General features: G+C 32.6%; 1 protein-coding gene across 1 annotated transcript in view; it reads right to left on the reverse strand.

The window, feature by feature from the left end:
- LOC137835244 (putative leucine-rich repeat receptor-like serine/threonine-protein kinase At3g14840) overlaps positions 1 to 19,458 on the reverse strand; it is a 37,844-nt gene extending 18,386 nt beyond the window's left edge. The window contains exons 1-12 of the mRNA XM_068643652.2: positions 19,203 to 19,458; positions 18,475 to 18,643; positions 11,972 to 12,043; positions 11,801 to 11,869; positions 11,225 to 11,296; positions 11,059 to 11,130; positions 10,771 to 10,842; positions 10,591 to 10,662; positions 10,441 to 10,512; positions 10,293 to 10,364; positions 10,067 to 10,138; positions 9,803 to 9,874 (exon numbers count right to left, since the gene is read on the reverse strand). Coding sequence (XP_068499753.2) covers positions 9,803 to 9,874; positions 10,067 to 10,138; positions 10,293 to 10,364; positions 10,441 to 10,512; positions 10,591 to 10,662; positions 10,771 to 10,842; positions 11,059 to 11,130; positions 11,225 to 11,296; positions 11,801 to 11,869; positions 11,972 to 12,043; positions 18,475 to 18,643; positions 19,203 to 19,293 — 977 coding nt within the window. The 5' untranslated portion in view covers positions 19,294 to 19,458. The remainder of the gene's footprint in view (positions 1 to 9,802; positions 9,875 to 10,066; positions 10,139 to 10,292; positions 10,365 to 10,440; positions 10,513 to 10,590; positions 10,663 to 10,770; positions 10,843 to 11,058; positions 11,131 to 11,224; positions 11,297 to 11,800; positions 11,870 to 11,971; positions 12,044 to 18,474; positions 18,644 to 19,202) is intronic.
- Between the last annotated feature and the right edge of the window lie 3,160 nt (positions 19,459 to 22,618).

Below are 22,618 nucleotides of genomic sequence, written 5' to 3' on the forward strand. Positions count from 1 at the left end.
CAAGGTAACTGCTATTTCTGAATCTAAAGATCTAACATCCTTGAGTATGGCTTCTTTTTTTGGCAAGCTTAGGGAACATGAGTTAGAGATGAATCGACTCAATGTTCAAGAAAGCGAAGACAAGCACGTAAGGAGCATAGTCTTAAAAGCTTCCAAGCACAAAGGCAAACAAGAATCCAGTGATGATAGTGATGAGGAAAATCTTAGCTTGCTGTCAAGAAAGTTTAGCAAATTCTTGAAGAGGAACCACAACAAGGACAACAACAAAGATAGGTATGGAAACAAGAAATCAAATTATTTTAATTCAAATAACTATACCTGTTTTGGCTGTGGTGAGCAAGGTCACATAAAGGCAAATTGCCCAAACAAAAGCAAGGAGAAGAAGTCTAGCCACAAAGACAAGAAAGGGAAAACAAAGAGAGCATACATAGCTTGGGATGAAAATGAGGTGTCATCATCAAGTTCTTCATCAAGTGAAGATGAGAAAGCAAACATCTGTTTGATTGCAGAAGATGATGATGAATCATGTAGCTCAAGTGAGGTAAGTTCTTGTGCTTCTTTAAATGAACAAAATTATAGTGAATTGCTTGAAGCTTTTTCAAGAAACTCATGATGAAGCTAATCGATTGGTTCTTTCAAACAACCGATTGAAAGAACTTAACAGCTGACTGGAAAAGAGAGTGAAATCACTTGAAGATGAGATTGAAAAATCAAAAAATGATTTCAAAAACCTGGAAAATCATTTTAAAAAAAATCTCTTGCAAGTGTGACACTCTCATTTGCAAAAATTGTGAAAATCTTGAGAAAAATGTTCATTAACTTGTTGACACTGTGGACAAGCTTTCAAAAGGGAAATCTAACTTTGAGAATGTCTTGGCATCTCAAAGTTGTGTTTTTGGAAAGGCTGGTTTAGGTTTCAATCCACAGAACCAACAAGATAAGTTTTCAAATTTTTTTTAAGAAAGCCAGTAAAACAACCGATTGTTAAATCGAAACAACCGGTTGTTACATGCTTTTATTGCATGAAGAATGGCCATTCGGTTAGATTCTGCAAAATAAGAAAGTTTTCTGTTCCTAGAGGCTACATGAAATGGATTCCTAAAGGATGTGAGGTTCCAAATGAGAAAAAGAAACCTATTGGACCCACATTTGTGAAGGGACCAAATCTTGTTGCTTGAACTCATGCTTGTGCAAGAAATCTAAAGAAGTATGAAGGACTGAGTCATCTGATCAAGTTCTTGGAAGAAAAAGACCAACATTGAAGCTGAATCAATGTTCTGCATCTGTCCAAAGGCCCTCAACAGTTAAAAGAGGCTTCTGGGTCACAAAGCACATGGCTCATTAAAAGAACAACATAAAGGATAAGACCTTCCTTTTCCCTGTTCTTAATTTCTGTTTTAAAGTTCTTTTTCATGTTTAAATATCTTCTTTAAAATGCTTAACTTCATCTGCTTTGAACTCTTTCTGCTCATGGTTAAAATTCAAAATCAGTTTTAACTGCTGCAGAAAAACAAACGTTTGTTTCTTCGAAACAACCGATTGTTTTGAGCCTGACAGCATTGTGAAGAAATCAATTTAATTTCTATTTTGAATTTCTATCTGTTGCAGATCAATTTAAAGAGAGAATCCTTGGTCAATGAACCTGTGTTGAAAGTTGATCATGTTCAGAGAGAAGTTACAAACAGTCATAAAGGAATATATTCCAAAATCTTGGAAATTCAAGAGCCTTAATGACTAGTCAAAGATCACATGTGAAGACCATGTGATTTTCAGCTTTTTCTGACGTTTTCTGTGCAGGGCAGGGTCAAGTCCTCTCTCTCTGAAAATCTGGTACCCACTCATGTCATTGAATGCTTTTTAATTCTATTACTGCTATAAAATCTATTGCAGCTGATCTCTTCCACAAGAACAACCAATTGCAACATCTCTTGCAACATCTCTTGCAAAATCTGTGAGTGAGCTTTTCTCTGTTTTCTTTTCTACCATCATGGACTCAACTCCTCCCACCTCAAAGAGAGTCAAAACCAGAGTTGTAAGGTCTGGAGGAAGGCTAGAAGGATGGTTTTCTAGAGACAATGATCTAATTGAGAGATATAGCTTTGAAACAAGCACCAAAGTGATAAACAACCCCAAGGTTGTGTGCTTTGATTGGCTGAAAAGCCAAAAGCTGGATAATGTAAGGAGGCTGCTCAAAGATCAATCTCTTAGAAAGTTCCTGGAGATGAAGGGAAACATCTACCCAGATTTAATAAGGGTTTTCTACACAAATCTCAAGTTTGAGGGAAACAACCTAGTTTCTCATGTAAAAGGTGTAGATATGGAGATAACCCATGAAGTGTGGGCTGTTGTTGTTGGTCTAAAGTACTCAGGCCTCAGGATTAACAAGGGAAACCTTGGAGTAGTGGAGGATTTCAACAAAATCCAATACTACAAGAGTTGCTTGAAGAACCAACATGCACAAGTTAGGTCTTGCTCGGTTGGTGGCTTAAGGTTTGATGAAAGGTTGTTAGCCCTCATTGTGACTTGGATTCTAACTCCAAGGGGGAGCAATCATTCCGTTCTTACTAAGGAGGATTTGGTGTACATCTTCTGCATTATGAAGAAGATCAAAATTAATTGGATCAACATCATCAAAGAGCACATGCAAAAGGCAATGAGGTTAAGTGACTATCACTATCCACATGCTGTTTTGGTATCTAAATTTCTACTCTATTTTGAAGTGAACCTAGAGGATGAAACATTTGAGTTGGTCAAGTCAACTCAAGAGTTGAACAATGGATCACTCAACAAAAATGGGTTTTACCAAAGTAGGTGGAAAATGGATTAGCAAAGATGGTGACTTTGGTGCCTCATCTAGTGTTGTTGCTGATCATGAACAAGATGAACATGCTACAGATATGGATTTTCAACATGAAGATCTACCTGAAGCACATTAAGATGTTGGACCTACTGTTGGTGCTGGAAATCTAGAAGAAAGAAAACAATCCATGTCTTCTTTTGAAGAACTCATGATGAATAGGCTTGATAGCTTTGCGGAGAATCAAAGAAATCTCCATGATCTGTGTACAAGCAATTTCCAGAGGATTGATAACAGGTTTGACAGCATGGATGCATGCTTCATCACTCTAGATGAACAGATCGAGGCAGTACAGAACCAAATCTTTGATCTTCAATATGTTGATGATGATGAATGAAGAAAAACAACCGGTTGATGTATCGAAACAACCGATTATTTTTTTGGTGATTGTATCAGTTTTCTTTTTGCTGCTTTTGCTGTTTAATTCTGATGTATTCAAAACAATTATCTTGTTTTATCTCTTCTCTTTGTCTATTTGTGAAGACAAATAAGGGGAGACATATGTTGTGTTTGATTTCAGTTTTTATTTTCTGCAAAACAGTTTGGATGAGTGAAACCTTATAGGTTTTTGCTCCAATATTTGTTTGTTGATTACTTTGATATTATGCTCTGAATTCCTATACTTGTTTTTGTGCTAATCAAATATCAGAAGTTCTATGCTTTGCTTAAAACTGTGCTTTGCAGGAACTGCTTCAGATTCAATCAGGTACAACACAAGCATCAGGGATTTGTCTTCATCAAATAGGGGGAGATTGTTGAACCAAGTGGTGTTCAAGCTTTGAAGAATCCAAACCCTTTGAAGGATGTTGAAGGCTTGGTTGTGCTTGTTGTTGCTAAGCTGTCTTAGATAGGATATGGGGTAGATTGTTTATGTAATCCACTCTTGATTGTTTTGTCGAAAAGCTGGGGTAGATTGGCTATGTGTTGTCAAAAGCATAGGCATTCTCAATCTTTTTAAAAGAAAAGTGTTTTTCAAACTAAGTGAAAAACAACCGATTGTTTTGTCGAAACAATCGATTGTTTTATACTTAGGTGTTTTGAGAAAAGATTGAAAACTTTTTTTCAAATGGTTGAGCTGTTAAAACCAAAACAACTGATTGATTCGAAGAAACAACCGTTAGATTCGAAGAAACAACCGATTGTTTGTTTAGGTACCATAACAGAAAAATGGTTTTTGTTTTGACTGAGCTTTATATGATTCTAACTGATTACGCTCCACAGTCTTTAATGCTTTGACCAATCTTTAAAGGCAATTAATAGTTTGTTAAGATTTGATAACAAACAACAATCTTTGATATAAAACTGTAATCAAAATTTGGGTTTTAACAACAAGATTCTGATTTTCAAAGAGTTGAGATTGCTTAGAGATTGAGATTGATCAAAGAGTGTGAGATAGGATTTTTGCTTGTATTGATTACAGATTTACTTCTGTAACAAGTGTAATCCTTGTATCTATTGAACAAGTTTCTTCTGTGTGTTTCCTGAGAAGTGTTGTGTGTTCTTGAGGGGATCAAGATCAGCATTCTTAGTGTTGGTGTATTGGCCAAGAGAAGTGTGTGTCTTGAGGGGATCAATGTCACTTTCTTGGTTGTGTTGTAAGTGATCTAGGTTTGATTGCTTAGTGGAATTCCTCAATGGTTTCTGAGAAGACTGGATGTAGCTCTGGGTTTAGAGTGAACCAGTATAAATCTCTATGTGCATTCTTTCTCTCCCTTAACTCTTTAAATTCAGTTTTGATATTTGTATACTGGTATAAACAACCGATTGTTTCTGCGAAACAACCAATTGTTTTTCTGGTGTTGTGCTTTTAGCTTTGTGTTTTGGCAAGAGATAATTTCATTCTTGACTTAAAAGTTTTTGAAATCCCTCTTTAAACCATTCCCCCCCCCCCCCCCCCCCCTCTAGTTTAAAACCATCCTTTCTAACACAAAATACCTTAGATGTTGGATTGGCATTTGAGCAAGATGAATCACTTGGTCAATGCATAGTTGGATATTGTGATTCTGATTATGCAGGTGATTTGGATAAGCGACGGTCTACAACTGGCTATTTGTTCACTTTAGCAAAAGCGCTAGTTAGTTGGAAGTCTACCTTGCAGTCTACAGTGGCTTTGTCTACGACAGAGGTAGAGTATATGGCGATTACAGAGGCTGTGAAGGAAGCAATTTGGCTCCATGGGTTGCTTAAAGACTTGGGAGTTGGTCAGAAACAACTTGAGTTATATTCTGACAGTCAAATTGCTATTCATTTAGCAAAGAATCAAGTCTTTCATGCACGGACGAAGCACATTGATGTTCGCTATCACTTTGTTTGTGAGATTCTCGAAGAAGAGGAGATTGTTCTCCAGAAGATTCACACTACGGAGAATCCTGCAGATATGCTCACCAAGGTGGTTACAAGGGCCAAGTTTGAACATTGTTTAGACTTGGTTAATATCTTGCACATTTGAAGTTGGCGCCCGGAGGCGCAAATTTGAAGCACTGCAAAGTTTGTTTTTGTTATGTTTTGAGAAGATTTGTATTAGGTGGGACTTGAAATTAAGCCAATGTGGAGATTTGTTGATTTTGGCTTAATCCCAAGTCCCACATCGGTGGGTTCATTGTTTGGGAAGGAGGTTTGAGGGTTATAAAATAACATCTCCTCATTCACTGTTAAATATCCCAATTTGTAATATCTTCTCCCATAATAATAAAAGTGGGTTGGTTCAGTTGTGCTCGGAAATTAGGCTAAATTGGCCGAACTCCGTTAACAATTTTCTGGTGTATTTTTTCCTCTTTATCTTTTTTATTATTCCGCTCTGTTTATTTAATATTATTTGTCGGGTAGCTCTGTTAGTGTTCTGTTTTAGTGAGAAAATTACCCGTTTTTCCCAACAGAGATATCACATTGGTGCACATATGGAGATATAATGAGGTTCGGTTATGTAGATATTACAGTGGTGCACATATGGAATAGCCATAAATCTGATGCAGGAACTTATGACCATTTATGCTGAATGGGTGAGAGAAGGGGATCGTGCTATGGGAAATATAAAGAAGGAGAAATAACAAGTAGTTAGAATGTTACAATATTAAATCATCACATAATTTTCAGGCTTCTCTTGCTACACTTTTTGGGCCTGTTAACGGCCATGTGGTAATAGTGGGGTTTGATAGGTCCCTTCTATATGAGGTGGAGGACTCTTTCTTTATATGCTCAGAGGTAGTTGCCTCTAACATTCTTTAATTGTCTCAATTACTGATTTATTATACTTTTTATTGATAAAAAATTAAAATAGTCACGAGTTTAACGTTTCTTTTAATATATCTCATATCATTACTAAGAATAAAGTTTGTTCTTTTTTTATCTTGTCCACAAATTTAACTCCATTCAAAGTTTAAAATCTTCCTAAAATTCTTTAAAATTAATGTCCACTATAAAAAATTCCTAAAATTATACAATTTTTTTTAAAAAAAACTAATACTACAAAAAAAATTAATTAAATAAAAATTAATTTTAAATAAAAAATAATTAGTCACTATATTAACTAAATTATATGTTATTTTATAAATTAAAAAAGTTATTTGTATCTAAATCAGTTTTTATTATTAATAAAAAATTAAAATAATTTTAAATTAATATCTAATTAACTAACAAGATTTTAACTACTAACAGTAGAATTTAATTTAATTAGTAGTTAAAACCTTAGGGAGGGTGAAGGTGAAGGGTGGTTTTATAGAGAAATTGGATGGAAACTAGGATGTGGAGATAAAATTAGGTTCTCGGAGGATGTGTGGATTGGTAACTGTAATCTCAAAACTTTGTTCCCCAGATTATACTCGTTGTCTTTAAACCAGGGGCACAAGGTGGGAGAGGTAGGTGTGTGGGAAGAGTCGGGTTGGTGCTGGCGGTTAAGGTGGAGACGGGAAAGATTTGTGTGGGAATCCGTGCTAGTACAAGAACTTGAAGTGCTCATAACAACGACAACCATTCTTAAAGAAGAGAAGGACGTCCAGGTATGGGGGAACGAGGAGAAAGGGTGCTTCTCAGTCAATAATGCTTACGTGTGTCTATCAAAACAAGGAAGAGGGCCTCAACATGATGTCTTTAAGTCGCTGTGGGAAGCTAAGGCGTTCCCAAGTGCGGTGACTGTAGCGTGGAGAATTATGATGGATAGACTTCCTACTAGAATATGTTTGAGAAGGAGAGGGGTGTTGATGGAAACAACCTTATGTGCTCTTTGCCAGACGAAGGATGAATCGTGTCAACATCTATTTTTGGATTGTAAATATGCTAATCAAGTGTGGTCCATGTGCTTCAAGTGGATTGGAATGTTGTTTGTTCAACACAATGATATAATGACGCACTTCGAGAGCTTTAACCTATTTCAGGTTAGTCATAATCAAAACCTGGTTTGGAAAGGGGTTTGGGCAGCGGTAGTCAGGTGTATTTGGGATCAGAGGAACTTGGTAGTGTTCAAACAAGGCATTGTAGATGCAGAAGAAATTTTTCAGCAAGCACAAATTAAATCTTGGCAATGGCTGAAACATAAGACAAGTTCCTTTAACTACTCCTTAGTGGATTGGGTCCTGAATCCAATGTGCTGCATAAAAAGCTACAAATAACCAGATCTTGGTGACATGCTCAGTGGAGGGAAGGAGGAGACGTTGCTAGCGTGGGAATAAGGCATTGCCAGTGAGCTGGTTGCAGGGTTTAGAGGTTGCTGACTAAAGCTGGCTACAGTGGGCGAACCTGAGCAAAGGAGTACCTCAGGGTTCTCCTTGGAAGGGTGAGGTCAATTGTTGGTGTAAGTAGCGGAAGGCAAGGGTTCTGGCTCTGGTGCATCTGAAGGATTGTTATGTGGAAGGATGATACTACAGTCGGTGATCGTCGAAGGTATGCAAGTCAACATGATCGTCGGTCGGTGAAGTGGTGCTTTACATAGGTTACCTTGATTGCCGATCGGTGAAGCGGCATGACCCATTTGTATGTAGTCGGTGATCGCCGATTGTGCAAAGCTCAACATGATCGCCGGTAATTGAAACGGCGATTTCAACATGATCGCCGGTTGATGAAGTGGCGCTCTCCACTTCTGTGCAGACGGCGATCGTAGATGGCAGCGCTCAACATGATCGCCGGTTATTAAAAACGGCGATGGCCAATATGATCACCGATCGAGGAAGCGGCGTTCCTCATATGTGAGTAGTCGGTAGTCGCCGTAGCTCCTTGAAACGGCGTGCTCCATATGATCGCCGGTAATTGAAACGGTGATTTCAACATGATCGCCGGTTATAAAAAACCCTAAACCCTAAACCCTAAACGGCGTGCTCCATATGATCGCCGGTCGGTGGTCGTCGAAGTTATGCAAAGATAATCGCTGGTCGAGGAAGTGGTGTGCTCCTTATGGACGTAGTCGGTGGTCGCCGAAGGCAATGTGAATGGGTAAAGTGGCGAGGTGAATGTAGAGGGCATCGGTTGTGGGCGTCTCGAGCTGTGTCTTATTCAAAGCACAAGAAGTTAAGCAGGGTCCCCTATCCGTATCCACTGTTCCTGGATGAGCAGCTGTGTGGTTGGTGTGCGGTAGTTACAAGGGACTGTTGAGTATAGAGCCTGCGGTGGAGAACGGGTGTTACTCAACACCGTTAACTTAGCGTATCTTTTCTGGCGTGGAGGGAGCTGGTGGTTTTATAGAGTGTTGATATGGTGTGCTGTGGAGGTTTTCGTGGTCTTCTATAAAGGGTTAAGTTTGGTTATGTCTTAGGTGGTGAGTGAGGGTCTTTGTGGTGTTTTTGTCTGTTGGGGTAAATGGGTAAACCATAATATTGAAGTTGGCTCTTTTATGTCTAGCAGAATCGGTTTAGCTTATGCGTACAGTCTAGACTTTAAGGTCTGATGTATACGGGTTGGGACACCCCTAAAGTGTCTCTTTTAATTTTTATTAATTCGTTGCTGATAAAAAAAAAAACCTTATAACTAATTACATACCAATTTAAAAATTATTTTATAATTTATTTTTAATAATAAAAATTATTTTAGATATCAATAATTACTTAGTTAATAAAATAATATTTAATTTAAATAATTAATTATTTTTTATTTTTAAAATTAAATTTTATTTAATATTTTTTCTTTAATATGAGTTTGACCTCGATCTCTCGTGTTTTTGTTTAGATTTTCTTTTCTGTGTATGACATGGTGGAGATTATTATTATTGGTGGGTGTTAAGGTAACTATTAGTGACTCTTAATCTGCCAATGTTTATATGTTAATAATGAAAAATGATGTTCTCTTTTGTAATAAAAAAAAAATTTATTCGAGTAAAAATGAAATTTTTCATAATATTTTGTTGAAGTAAACAAAATTTATTACTGCTACTGTTTTTTTCAAAGTGTACACTGATTACATTTCTTTTAGTGCACCACCTGTACAAGGAATTGGAGTAGATATATTTTGATGCTTCATGTTATTTTTCTGGTGTGTATGCACAACATCCACAATAACTGTATTTATCTTTTTTAAACCGGTTAATTTTTTTTTTGTCTTATTTTTTGTAAATATATATGTATCTTAAAAACAATGCATTTTAAATTTACAAAGTTCTTACCAATAACCTTATCTTGGTCAACTTAAATTAAACTATTTTTTATTTTATTTTGGAAGTGTATTGGTATCCTAATTTAGACCTAAAGTTCAAACATGGTTTACTCAAGTAACAAAGATATAAAGATTTAGCTGATTGATTCAAACTGTCAATTACCATTTTTATTGTCAAAATCCTATATTCATTATACTAATTAGAATTATTCACGACTTCTATAGGTAATATCCTAGGAAACCAATTGGGCTATAAATCTCCACTAAACTAAAGGAATAGATAATTTTTAGTGATACTATTATGAAAAATGAAAAAAAAATGAAATTATGGTGAAATAACAAAATCAACATGAAATATAAAATGTTGCTTACAGTAAATTTATATCGTTTAGGCCACCCAAAGTTTTTGGAATCGGTCCAGTTAATTTGTTAAAGCTAAGATCTCTGAAAAAGGGATAATAATAGTGTTAGAAAAAACATTATGGAAATGTTTAGTGCCTACAATGCAATAGAAACAACACAATAAACAAGTATGAAGCGCACAAATTATATGCATAGAAGTAGAAATTCATAAATAATGCTAAAAATGTTTGAACGTTAACAAATGTAATAGAAAAGAAATTAAACATCACTTACAATGATCGTAAGCTAGTCACATTTCCAAGGTATTCGGGAACCATTCCTATAAGATTGCAACTCCTCAGTATTCTAGGAAACCATTTAACAATATGTAAATATGTAACCGTATATATAAAGGAAATAAAATCATTTATTCATTATTTTTTATTATAAGAGCATTTCATTTTTGAGACATTGTAACACAATGAAATTAGAATTTATAATAGTATCCTAGTATACTCACAATGTTTGCAAAATTGTTAAGTTTTTAAGTTGGGGAAATTGAGAATCTGGTCCTTTCAAGTCACTAATTCTCCTGCATCACATCTTAAACATGGTGAGGATATAGAAGAGTAAAATAAATTTTGAAACCTTGGTTACAACATACTTACAAATCAGTGAGGTTGTTCAAAAATGAAATTCCATAAGGAATTGGCCCACTAAAACCACTCCCTTGCATCACCCTGTTATAGTTAACAACAATTGCTCTAATAAACTAGTAAATAAATAGATTTAAACTACACAAGAAGAAAGGTTCATACAGCCTCTCTAGACTTGTCCATCTTTGAATAAAATCAGGTAAAGTTCCAGAGAATTGATTGTCACCAAGTCGACTGCATAATAATAGTGTATACATGAAAGAAATGTTCATTTTACAGTGAAACAAAATACAGTTAATGCAATTGAGAATGATAAAAATATAATAAAAGAATGACACTTACATTTGCTTTAGTGTAGTGAGTCTAGCAAATGTTGTAGGTAAATTTCCAATAAAATAGTTGGATGTAAGATGCCTATATAGGTAAAATTGAACTTTAGAACATAAGGCACAAAAAGTACAATTCATTTTCAAATCCTTTTAATAAAATAAAAGATATTAAGTGAACTTGGGCACATTGAAGAAGACAAATCAAAGACATGTGAACAAAATTTTATCAATGAACACGAGTATTATTTAATTTTTCAGTGGTAAAAATTAATGAAGCAAGCAAAATCAACAAATGGCTTACAATCTTTCAAGTTGATGGAGATTTCCAAGCTCTGGAGGAAGCTCTCCAGATAATTGATTGAACTCCAGGACTCTATGCATTTCAAGTTTAAGACAATATTAGTTGCTAGATACTTTCATAAAATTGAAAAGGAAAATTTATTGTATGTGGATGACCACAAACTTACAAACTTTTCAGTGTGATGATGTTTCCTAATTCTTTTGGTATTGGACCTGCTACCCGATTTCCAAGAATGGATCTATCATAATTAAGAAACATGCATAACTAGTTAAGTTAAATGTTTAAGAAATTGATTAGTATAACATTCGTAAAAAAATATAAAAAATTAAATGTTTTAATTCTTCTTATGAATAAATGTTCTCTTTCAACCAAAAAAAATCTTCTCCATTTTTAAAAATGTGCTTTTGTAGATAGGAGTAAAACTATGCTAGGTCAAACTAGGTTTTACTATGCTTGAACTCATCCTTGTTGGTTAAAAATGTTGGAACTAAGTTGGGTTTTTTTAGAGTCTTTGTAGTTATTAGTAATTTTTAATTAGTATATAATTAGCTACCAAAGTTTTAGTTACTCAAAATTTTTTATGATATTTCTCTCACACTTAAAAATAAGCATAAAAGAAAGTCATCTTCCAATTATTTATACTTATAATTATCTTGGGAGAGAATTTAAAAAAAAAACATTTCACCATTTTTCATATAGAAACAACTAACAGTAGAAAAATTAAAAGGAAATGAGAGAGTACATGTTGACAAGCTTCATGAAGCCCCATTGTGCAGGAATTGTACCATTAAGATAGTTTCGAGAGAGGTCACTGTGCCACATTTGAAGTGAAAGAATGAAAGTATTGTGGCAAAGTAAAGTATTATTATGGCAAAGAGATGCATCTTTAGAATTTAGGTTTAGAATTACATACATTTCTTGGAGGTATGGCAATCTCACTAATTCACTTGGAAGTGTACCCGAAAGATTTTGCGACTTCAGAACACTGCAAGATAATCATCATATATTCATCCTAAAACGATAAGTAAAATAATATATATATATATATATATATATAAATATAAATTGGCTTAATTATAATTTTGATTCTTTAATTATAGATGGTTTTTAGTTTGTTTTATAGTTAATTATGTCAACTAAATCCCAGAAATATTATAAATGTATGGTTTTAATTTTTTTTATCAAAAAATAATTGATTTAATAAATAAATACTTGGAGTATTTTAATCCGTGTGTATATATATTTTAATTTCTATATTATATAAAATTTGTAATCTTGGTCCTTTTTTTTTGCAATTTTAGTCCTCTTTATTTTTAACTGTTTGTAATTTTATAAAAAAAAAATTTCATATAAATTTAATAATTTAATTTTTAATTATTTATAATTTATTTTATTTTTAATTATTCATTATTGTTTTCTTTGGACGTTAAATGGTGAGATTATAAATGTTACTATCAAATAGAATTTGATTCTCGTTTAATATATTTTAAAAAATGAGAATTTAATAAAGTTATATAGAATTAAAAATTGAAAAAAAAATTAAAAAATTAAAGCCTAATATTACCAGGAATTTGTTTCATTTATGTGAATTTATCCTTAAAGTTTTACGTCACTATTCTAGATTGGGCTTAAGCCACAAAGTCTCAGAAGTTAATGGCCCTTACCCATATTTTTATATAAAATGACAAAAATGCTCTTAGATAAAAAGTGGTGGAGAAAAAGGTAGATTTTGGAATCCCTTTTCTAAATTTGAATTTTTTGGAACACTTTAATGGGTTATGGAATCCTATTTTGGAATAAGTTATCAGATTTTGTTTTTTGAAATTTTGAAACTATTTTTTGCATTCTATATTCTAAAATGAGATTTTGATTTTCAAATTTTACTCTAGATTTTTATTTTCAGTATGAAGGATATTTTTGGAATTTTAAAAGTATATAGGATGCAAGTTTCCAATTTAAAAGTATTTCCATGCTAGTTTTTTAACAAGATTTTTACTCGTAAAAAATATATATCCAAAATCTTCACAGGCAACACCCTCATCTTATTTATTCATTAACTTCACCTATCAAAAGAAGACTACGTACTTAAACTAATCTAACTTATCAAGAATCTAGTTTCCATTCACAATTACATTAAAACCAAAAAGAAAAAACAAAATAAAGGAGAAGAAACACTCGTTTTCAACAGAATACCAAAAATAACCAAACTTTCTCTTCCTTTTCTAAAGTATTTAAATTTGAAAATTTACGATTTTAAATAATAAAATATGAGATATTTTAGTGTAAATTTTAGTTAATTAAGGTTTTAGAAATACATATAAAAAATATTTTCATAAAATCAAATCAAATCAAAATTAAAATTAATTTTTATTATTGTTAATATTATTATTTAATAAATTTATTTTAATTATTATTAAGTATGTAATTTATATTTATTTTTATTATTATTATTTTAGTTACTATTATTATTTATAATTTTATTACTTTTTTTATATATTATTCCTATTTTAAATTTTAAATATATTATTATTATTTCATAGTTTTTACATTTATATTACTAATTTATTTTCTTTTACTATTACTATATAAATACATTTATACTATCAACAACAACAAAAAAATATAATTGTTCCAATAATGACGAAAAAATAATCATAATCAACTTTTAACTTCAAAAATATTTCCATTAACATTAGTCTTTAAAACAATGTTAAGTTGATGACGTTTTACTTTGATCAAACTACTGACATTTTGAATGACTCAACGATATCCCAACCAAGTTCAATTTGAAAAAAAAGATACATTAATTTGAGATGTGAGAGAATGCAAACATTTTAATTTTTTTTACTTTTTTAGATGAAATTTAAAATTATCAAATTTAAAATAATCAAATTACTTTATAAATTTTAAAGTTATAACATATTTGGAAGACCATTGATAAGGAGGAAAAAGAAATTAGGGCTGGAAGGAGTGCCGTGTTTGAAGTTTTACGTGGCTGGGTTTCTTTTACATGGCTTCTTTGGTTTGTTTCATAATTCTTTTGCTTGCGTGGGTGGCTGGTTCTGTGTGGATTTTGGTGCTTTGTTGAAGGAACCGCTTGAATTGGTGTGCTTGATTGTCTTGAATGTGAGTCTTGCTTACGTGCAACGTGGTTGTCCTGCATCTGAGGTTACGTGGAGCAGTGTCGTATTCACTGTGCGTATAGGACATTTTCAGTCATGATCTTGCACCGTGCTAGAGCGTTGGGCGTGGAGTCTGTTGCAACGTGGAGTGTTTATTTCACGTGGTAATTTCCATGGGTACGAATAGTTAAGGATTTCAAATTTCTGGAGAATTTCTCAAACATCAAGATTCTTCCTCAAATACAAATATCTCTATTGTGATTCAAGCACAAAAAAGACTTTTGCACAAACATTAAATAATGTTTGTACCATTCCTTTCTTGCAATTGCTAGCTCCGTGTCTCAAGGATAAGTTAATTGTTTTTCAAATTCCTGAAGATGTTTATCTTGCGATCTAGAAGAGTGCAAAAATCATTTTTATAGTAAAATTATTCTAGCTAAAGTGATAAACATTTAACTCATTTAGATTTCTGCTAAAAACTTAATATTGCTTGAAATTCATTGGTCCGTGGAGGGCTATTCCCTTTTGAAAAAGGTTTTATGAGTTTGTTTTTTATTCCCTTGAGAGGCTTCTTCTTCTTGCACCCCACATTTTTCTTCCTGCACCCCTACAATTTTAAGTATCCCAAAATTAACTTTGACCTATAATTTGAAAAGGGGCAGCATGTTGGACTTCCATTGTCACTGTTCATCTTCATCATTTAATATCAACTACTGTGGAGGGTCTTTGTAATTGTTTGGAGCAAGGTGGAGGAGTACGCAACGTTGTCGAAGTGTTGTTTGGGTTGTAGAGGTAAGAGTTAAGTTTTTTTTAGGAGCATGGTGGTTATGGAGATTTCGGGGTTATCAGATATCGAGATCCGATAATGTATTCTAGATTCATGAATCTGGAATTGATTAGATTATGTTTTCCGGATAGGGGGTGTTCTAGAAGTTACAATATCATAAATTGTTGTTTTCTAGATTGCTGAATCCGGAAGTCTAAATTGTATTACGGATTGGTGGATCCGGAAGCCTAAATTGCATTGTGGATTTCTGAATCCAAAATTGTGTTTTTTGTGTTATGGATTTATGAATCTGGAATGGTCTTTTTCAATTATGGATTGTTGGATTCAGAATTTTACCGGAAGCATAAATCCGAGATTTTACCGTATTCTGTGTTGCGAAATTCTACCAGATTCTATAATCTAGAATGTGAAAAAGCATAGAAACAAAAATCCATACAAAAAATGGATGTTTAGATCCAAAAACAAAAAAAATTTACTTACCTTTGCCAAGAACACTCTAAATCACCAAGAAGAAATGTGTGAGATTGAAAGAAGAATGGTTTGGAGGTGTTGCTGGTGGAAGATGAAGAAACACGCTGGTGGTAGGGATTCACGTTGCGCAAGAACACCACTCACTGCCTTCTTTAGGGTTTTTTTAGGTTAGGGATATTTTTGGAATTTTAAAAACTAATAAGGGTGATTTAGTCTTTGCGTAAGAGTGTGCGGGTGCAGGAAGAAAAACGTGGTGGTGCATGAAGAAATTGCCCCCTTAAGAATATGAGGATAGCCCTTTCCAGGGTAGGGGTGGAAAAGCGGGGCGCCCTGCCCCGTTTAGGCCTACAAAATGCGAGTCGGGTTGGCCGTCCCGCATACAAAATGTAGGAGACAACTAGAAACTAATACAGATAAAATTGTTGCCTAAACCTGTGGTTGTTCAATATAAGCCTGTTGTTGATCAGTCGAAGAAAGCTAGCATCTCTAATAGCTAACAGGAAGAAGTTTCTCAAGAAAAGGGAAATGAGGGATAAGATAATCCACTAAGAATGTTCTAAATTCTATGTTGTTGTATCTGTTAAGGATACTATTATAGCTCTTGTTGATGCTGTTGTTCAGAAAGTTAATAAGGATTTATCTGTTGTTGCTAACCCTATGGATGATATTTTTGATGATATGCCCTCGTCAGAGAGTGTTCATGAGTCAAAAGATTTTCTACAAGAAAATGACTCATTTCCTATTGTTGACAAAAGAGTTCCATCTAAAACTGCCTCTAATGATTTGAGCTTGCAAAATTGTTTTGAATCCCTTTCAAGTTTGGAGAATGTAGTGGTAGAGACCAATTGCACTACCCAAGTTGAGTTGGCTTTGGACAACAATGTCATCTCATGGTCTAACAAATGTTTCTCTAGATGTTGCTCTAATGCTTGATGTTGTCACTCAAAAGTCTACTCTTTTGACTAATGTGTCTAATTGAGATGTTGCTTTGGAGTCTAATGCGGTTCTGATACAACCCAAATCCATAAGAAGATGACCATGGATGCCAACTTTGAAGGGTCATCTCAACAAGCAAAAGAAGATTCCATCAATAGGAGGAATGGTCAATGACCAAAACACTTAAAGTTCTTCCTATTAGTCTTCTTAAAAGGAAGGCCCAAGCCCAACAAGCCCAAGCCCAATTTGAGGCCCAAGCCCAACCCAAGAATTCATCCACCATGCCTTAGAGGTTTACTAAAGAGCAAGGGCACAGGCATTAGTAGATGAGCATCAATTGATGTCTCTTTTTGTAATTTCTTTAGAGTAGATTTAAATAGAACATAAAAGGGAGGTGTGGATAGGAGTTTAGGGCTTATGAGAAGGAGAAGCAAAGTCACACTTTCCATGTGAAGTCACACCTTCCATGTGACTTGTTTTGGGCGGCATTTTCAAAGGGATTTCATTTAAATTTCCCACCTATTTTCTTTGGTGAAAATCAAACCTATAACACTATAAATAGGGATGCCTGACTCATGTAAAAACACATTGAAATTGAAGTAAAGTTACTATACTCAAATTGAGTGAGAATTAGTGAGACTTGTTTCTCCTAGCTTAGTCTTATCTTGTGAGTCTTTGGGAGCTCTCAAGTGGCAGCAACCTAACTCATCTTGGAGTCTATTCACCTTCCAAGTGGCGCGAACCTTCTTCCCTTGCTTCAACCACATAAGTTTTCCTATCATTCATCTTCTAATTCCATTTCCATTCCATATCAATTTCTAAACATGTCTTGTTCATTTGTTCTTAGTTTCAATCGGTTGAATTGTGTTGTTTCTTGAATCTAATCAGTTGATTTGTATTGTATGCTGTTTTTCAATCGGTTCAATCAATTCTAATTGTGTTTCTATTCGGTTCATATTAATTGTCTTGTGTTCTTGATTCCGCACCATTAATTGTCATTCATAATCACCTATATACTTGTGTTTTTCCTTTGGTTTTTGGAAATAAACCTTCACACCTACTTAACACTTGTTAAGTTAATGTCCAGTGGGAATTTTCCTTAGACTTCTCACCTTAATTGATTAAGAATTACCAATCCTAATTCTAAAAAGTGTCACCTAATGAATCAACCTAAAATCAACTCACATCAAGTCCTTTCTTCAGGTGCTGCTTTGTTATGAAAAAATGTGAAATTGTTGCTAAATATTTGAATGGCGAGGTTGATATGGGACAACCTCTTAGTGATAATGGAGATGATGTTGTTAAAACTACTAGGAGGTCTGAACGTCCTAGAAAAGTTTTTAAGATGGCAACTAATAAGAAATGAAAGTCTTTGCTTTTCTAGGATCTTCATCTACAGGTGTTGTTTTGGTTCTTTTGTTTGTTTCATATTTTTTGTTTATGGTTCTTTCTTAAAAGGTATTAAATCCTATGTTCTGATTGGTATAGATTTGTAATTCTTTCTTATATATGAATTTTGGTCTAATCCCACATACTTGTATATTCTCTTTTTCTTTTTTTTTTCTTTCTTAATAATATTTTTTCATGTAATGATAAAAAGATGAACCTTTATTTAAAAAAGTATCCATATACACATTTATTATAAATTATTTTAAAATTTTTACAAAATGTATTATTCTCTGAAAATTTAAATTTAAATGCAAAGTAAAAACATATTTAAAAATAATTGTTAAAATGAGAGGAGGAAATAAAGTATTAAAAAAGGAATCCAATTTAAAATTTGAAATTCAAATAACCATATAGTAAAGTGAAGTAAGGAGGAATATATAGAATATTTACCTAATATCTTTTTTATTTAAATTATTTAAAAAAAATATTTTTGCATAAAAATAAAAATATGTGTTTATTATTTAGATTTAGGAAATTAAGATTGAGATGTTATTAATTTTGATATTCTATTATATGTATGTACACAAATAAAATAAATCATAAACTACACCATATAATATATATTTTCCATTTTTAAATTATATCTCTTGAATCCCAAAAACTGAAAAACCTATTTTGTTAGACAATGAGATTGTGAGATGAAAGACTTACATGCTCACAACGTGGCAGATAGTAGCATTGGCAAAATGGCAATTGCAGGTGACAGCATTTTCAAATCCCTTCACTTCAACAGACCAATTTCTTTGTCCACTGCATGGATCTACACTGAAATCCCAATCCTTCTTCCCAAGTGTCTCTGCTATCTCTTTCATTACTTTCACTGTATGACAAAACCAAACCCCAAATTAATGTTTATGTCATCTTTTTCAGTTTCAAACTGAATTTTATTCTCACCCAGATAAGAAAAAATAGACTACATTCTCATTCAATCACATACCATTATCTATCTTTATTCATCTTCTATACAAATAAACTTTTACATTAATAGAAAAAGGAAACAAGTATAAAAACACTTAAGCTTATTCCATGAATTAAAATTAAGAAAATAATAAGTTCTGAAAAATAAAACTTTAACAATATATTACTAATTAATCAGTTATATATAAACTTTACATTATATTTAACTCAAGTTTTTTTTCCATTTATATATTTTTTAACTTGTTTACTTTTATTCTAGTTAAAAATTTACATTTATATTTGTTTTCTAACAATAAATTATAGTTTTAACCTTATAGACATAGTTCTTTATAGGGTTCTTTGGACGAATTTTACTATCAGGAGAATATAAAAAAATGGAATATGGCTTCTTCTTTTTTCTTTAGAAGTTTTCTGGAAATTATATTCCTAATATACTTGTATATATAATGAATGATTTGTACCTTCATCTTCAGGTATAGTAGCTCCCCTAGCCAAAGAAGAGATGAAACAAAAGCCAAGAAACCAAAGATGGAAAAGTAGAGGGAAACTCATGTTGATGATGAAGAAGCTCTAGATTTGAAATCTCGCAGAAGAGCAATGAAGAACTAGAGAAAGAAACTTTGAAGATTATATATAAATATTGTTGTTAAAAAGACATATATATTCCCACAGAAAGAGAAGAATGAAGCCAACTTATTTGCAAGTTTATGACTAAACGCATATACAAGTCAATTAGATATTAAATATATGAAAGAGTTGATTTGCCAGCTTGTATCTAAAACAAGAGTGAATAGAAAATGTTGAATACAAGACTTCAAGGTTTTCTTGAAACTCATGCTAAGTAGCTACTTGAGTTAAATATATGAATGTTGATGAAGTATAAAGGATGTTTCACATGTAAACCTCGAAATGTGTGTTAATTTGTGATAATTTTTTCAGCAAGTTGCTAATTTGATACTAGTTACGTTGTTTCTAGTTATAAAAGTCAACTTTGTTGGTAAACGAAGTCAATGAAGTAAGAAAGGAAACAAATGAAATCAAAGAGAGTCTCGGAGAAGGAAAGGTTGATGATAGAATTTATTATTTACTACTACTTATGAAGATGTTTCTCACGAAGCTAGCTTCGTTTTCTATAGGAATATAATATTCATTTTACAGTGTTTATTCATTTTATGTAAGACACAGATTTGAATCAAATCAAGTAGTGTTAAAGTAATTAAGTCCCTCGTATGTAATTGTGATTTTTGTATTAATTAACAAAAAAGTGATGATTTTCTATTTAATTTTGTTTTAGTTCTAGAATAAGAAAATAATTTTTTAGATATATTATATTTGTTGTGGTTCTAGAATAAAAACGACCTCAGCTTAAATTATTAGGTTTACTAGAAATATATCAATTCCTAGCTAAATTGTTATTTGTCTTTCTCAATCATACATTTTTTTTATATGTATTAAAGGACACAGATACCAAAGTTATAGAAAGATTCTAATATTAATTGAGTGTCTTTTCTAATTATCAGTTGTTTCTCTTTATAGAGGAGAATAATTGGGTGTCTTTTCTAATTATCAGTTGTTTCTCTTTATAGAGGTGAATAACTTTTATTTTGTCTTTGTGTGTTATGATTATAGTATTTAATTATTTATTCTTTTCCTCTTTAGTTAAACCTAGAATGAGTGTACTACTTGTATATATTCAGACCATTTGTTTTTATTTCATAACAATAAAAGAGAGATATTCATTCTCATATCGTTTTCATTCCTTTTACTCTTTTGTTAATCTTTTGTTCTCTTTTATTGATCTCTGTTCTATTTTGTAATATGGTATCAGAACTCTGATTAGAGCTCTAGTTGCTACATTTATCTATGGGTGAAGTTGTTAATACCTCACAAGATCTTTGTTCACCTTACCATGTTAGTTCATTAGATAATTCATCCTTGAATAGAGTTTACTATCTCATTACACAACAAGGGAGGCAAGTTTTTGGTGATCAATCCAAGGCAATGATTGCTACTAGCAAAGGAGGTTATAATAACAATGCTATGACCTATGGCATATGGGTGGTGAATATGGAAGAGGAAGCTATGGAGGAGGATATACTTCCAAAATTTGCAGTTATTGTGGAAAGACAGGGCATACCATTGACACATGCTATAAAAAATGTGGTTTTCCACCTCATTTCAAATTTAAAAATCAGAACCATCATCAGAGTCATGCAGCCTTTCACAATACAAATTTTAACAATAATGAACAGAATCATGAAGGTTCAAAGTCAGAAGTGGAGTCTCAACAAATTGGTTTTACTCCTGAGTAGTATCAAACATTGTTAGCTCTTTTACAGCAGGTCAAATCCAGTGACAATGTTTCTAGTCAAGTCTCTGTTATTCCTTCCAACATGACAACACAAACTGGTAATAACTTTATTTCTTCTTTTAGTTCTTGGATTATTGATAATGTGCTACTGATCACATTTGTTCATCCTTAACTTACTTCACTTCCTATCATCAAATTGATCATATTTATGTCAAATTACCAAATGGAAATCAAGTCATTGCCAATTATTCTGGAAGTGTTTTTCTCAATCAAAATCATGTCATAAACAATGTTTTGTATATTCCTTGCTTCACTTTTAATCTTCTTTCAGTAACAAAATTGATTGATAGACTATCTTGTGTTCTTACCTTTGATTCTAATGGTTGTCACATTCAAGACAAAAACTCCTTGAAAATAATTGGTTCTGCTAAGATGCAAGATAGACTTTATATACTCAAGATCCCATCTTACCAGAAATTTGAAATTAAACCCCTTGAATCAACACACATCATCAATACTGTTAATGTCAGTGCTAGTGATCTAGAAACCCTTTGGCATTTTCGATTAGGTCATATTTCAAAAAAATGTATTGATGTTATCAAGAATAAATTTCCTTATGTTAAATATAACAAATCTTTTGTTTGTGATGTTTGCCATTTTGCAAAGCAAAAAAGACTTTTTTTTCCTATTAGTACATCTAAATCAAAAAAATGTTTTGATTTGATTCATGTAGATATTTGGGGACCATACTCAATACCATCAATTCATGGCCATAAATATTTCTTGACCATAACTGATGACTATTCAAGGTACACATGAATTTTTCTTTTGAAACAAAAATCTGAAGTTGTTAAGGTTTTGGAACATTTTGTTATTTTTGTTCAAACACAGTTTGAGACAACAATAAAAATAATAAGAAGTCATAATGAAACTGAGTTTGTCATGACTAATTTTTTTGTCAGTAAAGGAATACTACATCAAACATCATGTGTCAATACTCCACAACAAAATAGTATAGTTGAAAGGAAACATTGTCTTTTATTAGATGTAGCAATAGCTCTTATGATACAATCTCATTTACCCAAAATTTATTGGTCATATTTTGTGATACATGTTGCGCATATTATAAACATGCTTCCCACACCTTTTTTAAACTATTCTTCTCCTCATGAAATGCTTTACAAAACTGATGCAGATTTTAATGGATTAAAGGTGTTTGGTTCTTTATGTTATGCTAGCACTTTGTCAACAAATAAAAGAAAATTTGATCCAAGAGCATCAAAATGTGTTATTATTGGTTTTCAAAGGGGGACAAAAGGATATATTTTGTTGAATATTCAATCAAGAGAAATTTTTGTGTCTAGGGATGTTGTCTTTTATGAACATGTTTTTCCATACCAAAGGGTTCAGGATACTAGCAATGAAACTAACAGTTCTAACATTAATGATCAAATTTTGTTTGCTGAAGATCAATCTATCTTAAGTCAGCCATCACAAGCCATTCTTGCACCTTGTGATAATACACCTTGTGATAATGTTGAAAATAGCAGTGATAATAATTGTGAG

The sequence above is a fragment of the Phaseolus vulgaris genome, chromosome 5, assembly GCF_051622355.1.
Source record: "Phaseolus vulgaris cultivar YP4 chromosome 5, ASM5162235v1, whole genome shotgun sequence".
In the NCBI taxonomy this organism is placed as follows: Eukaryota; Viridiplantae; Streptophyta; class Magnoliopsida; order Fabales; family Fabaceae; genus Phaseolus; species Phaseolus vulgaris.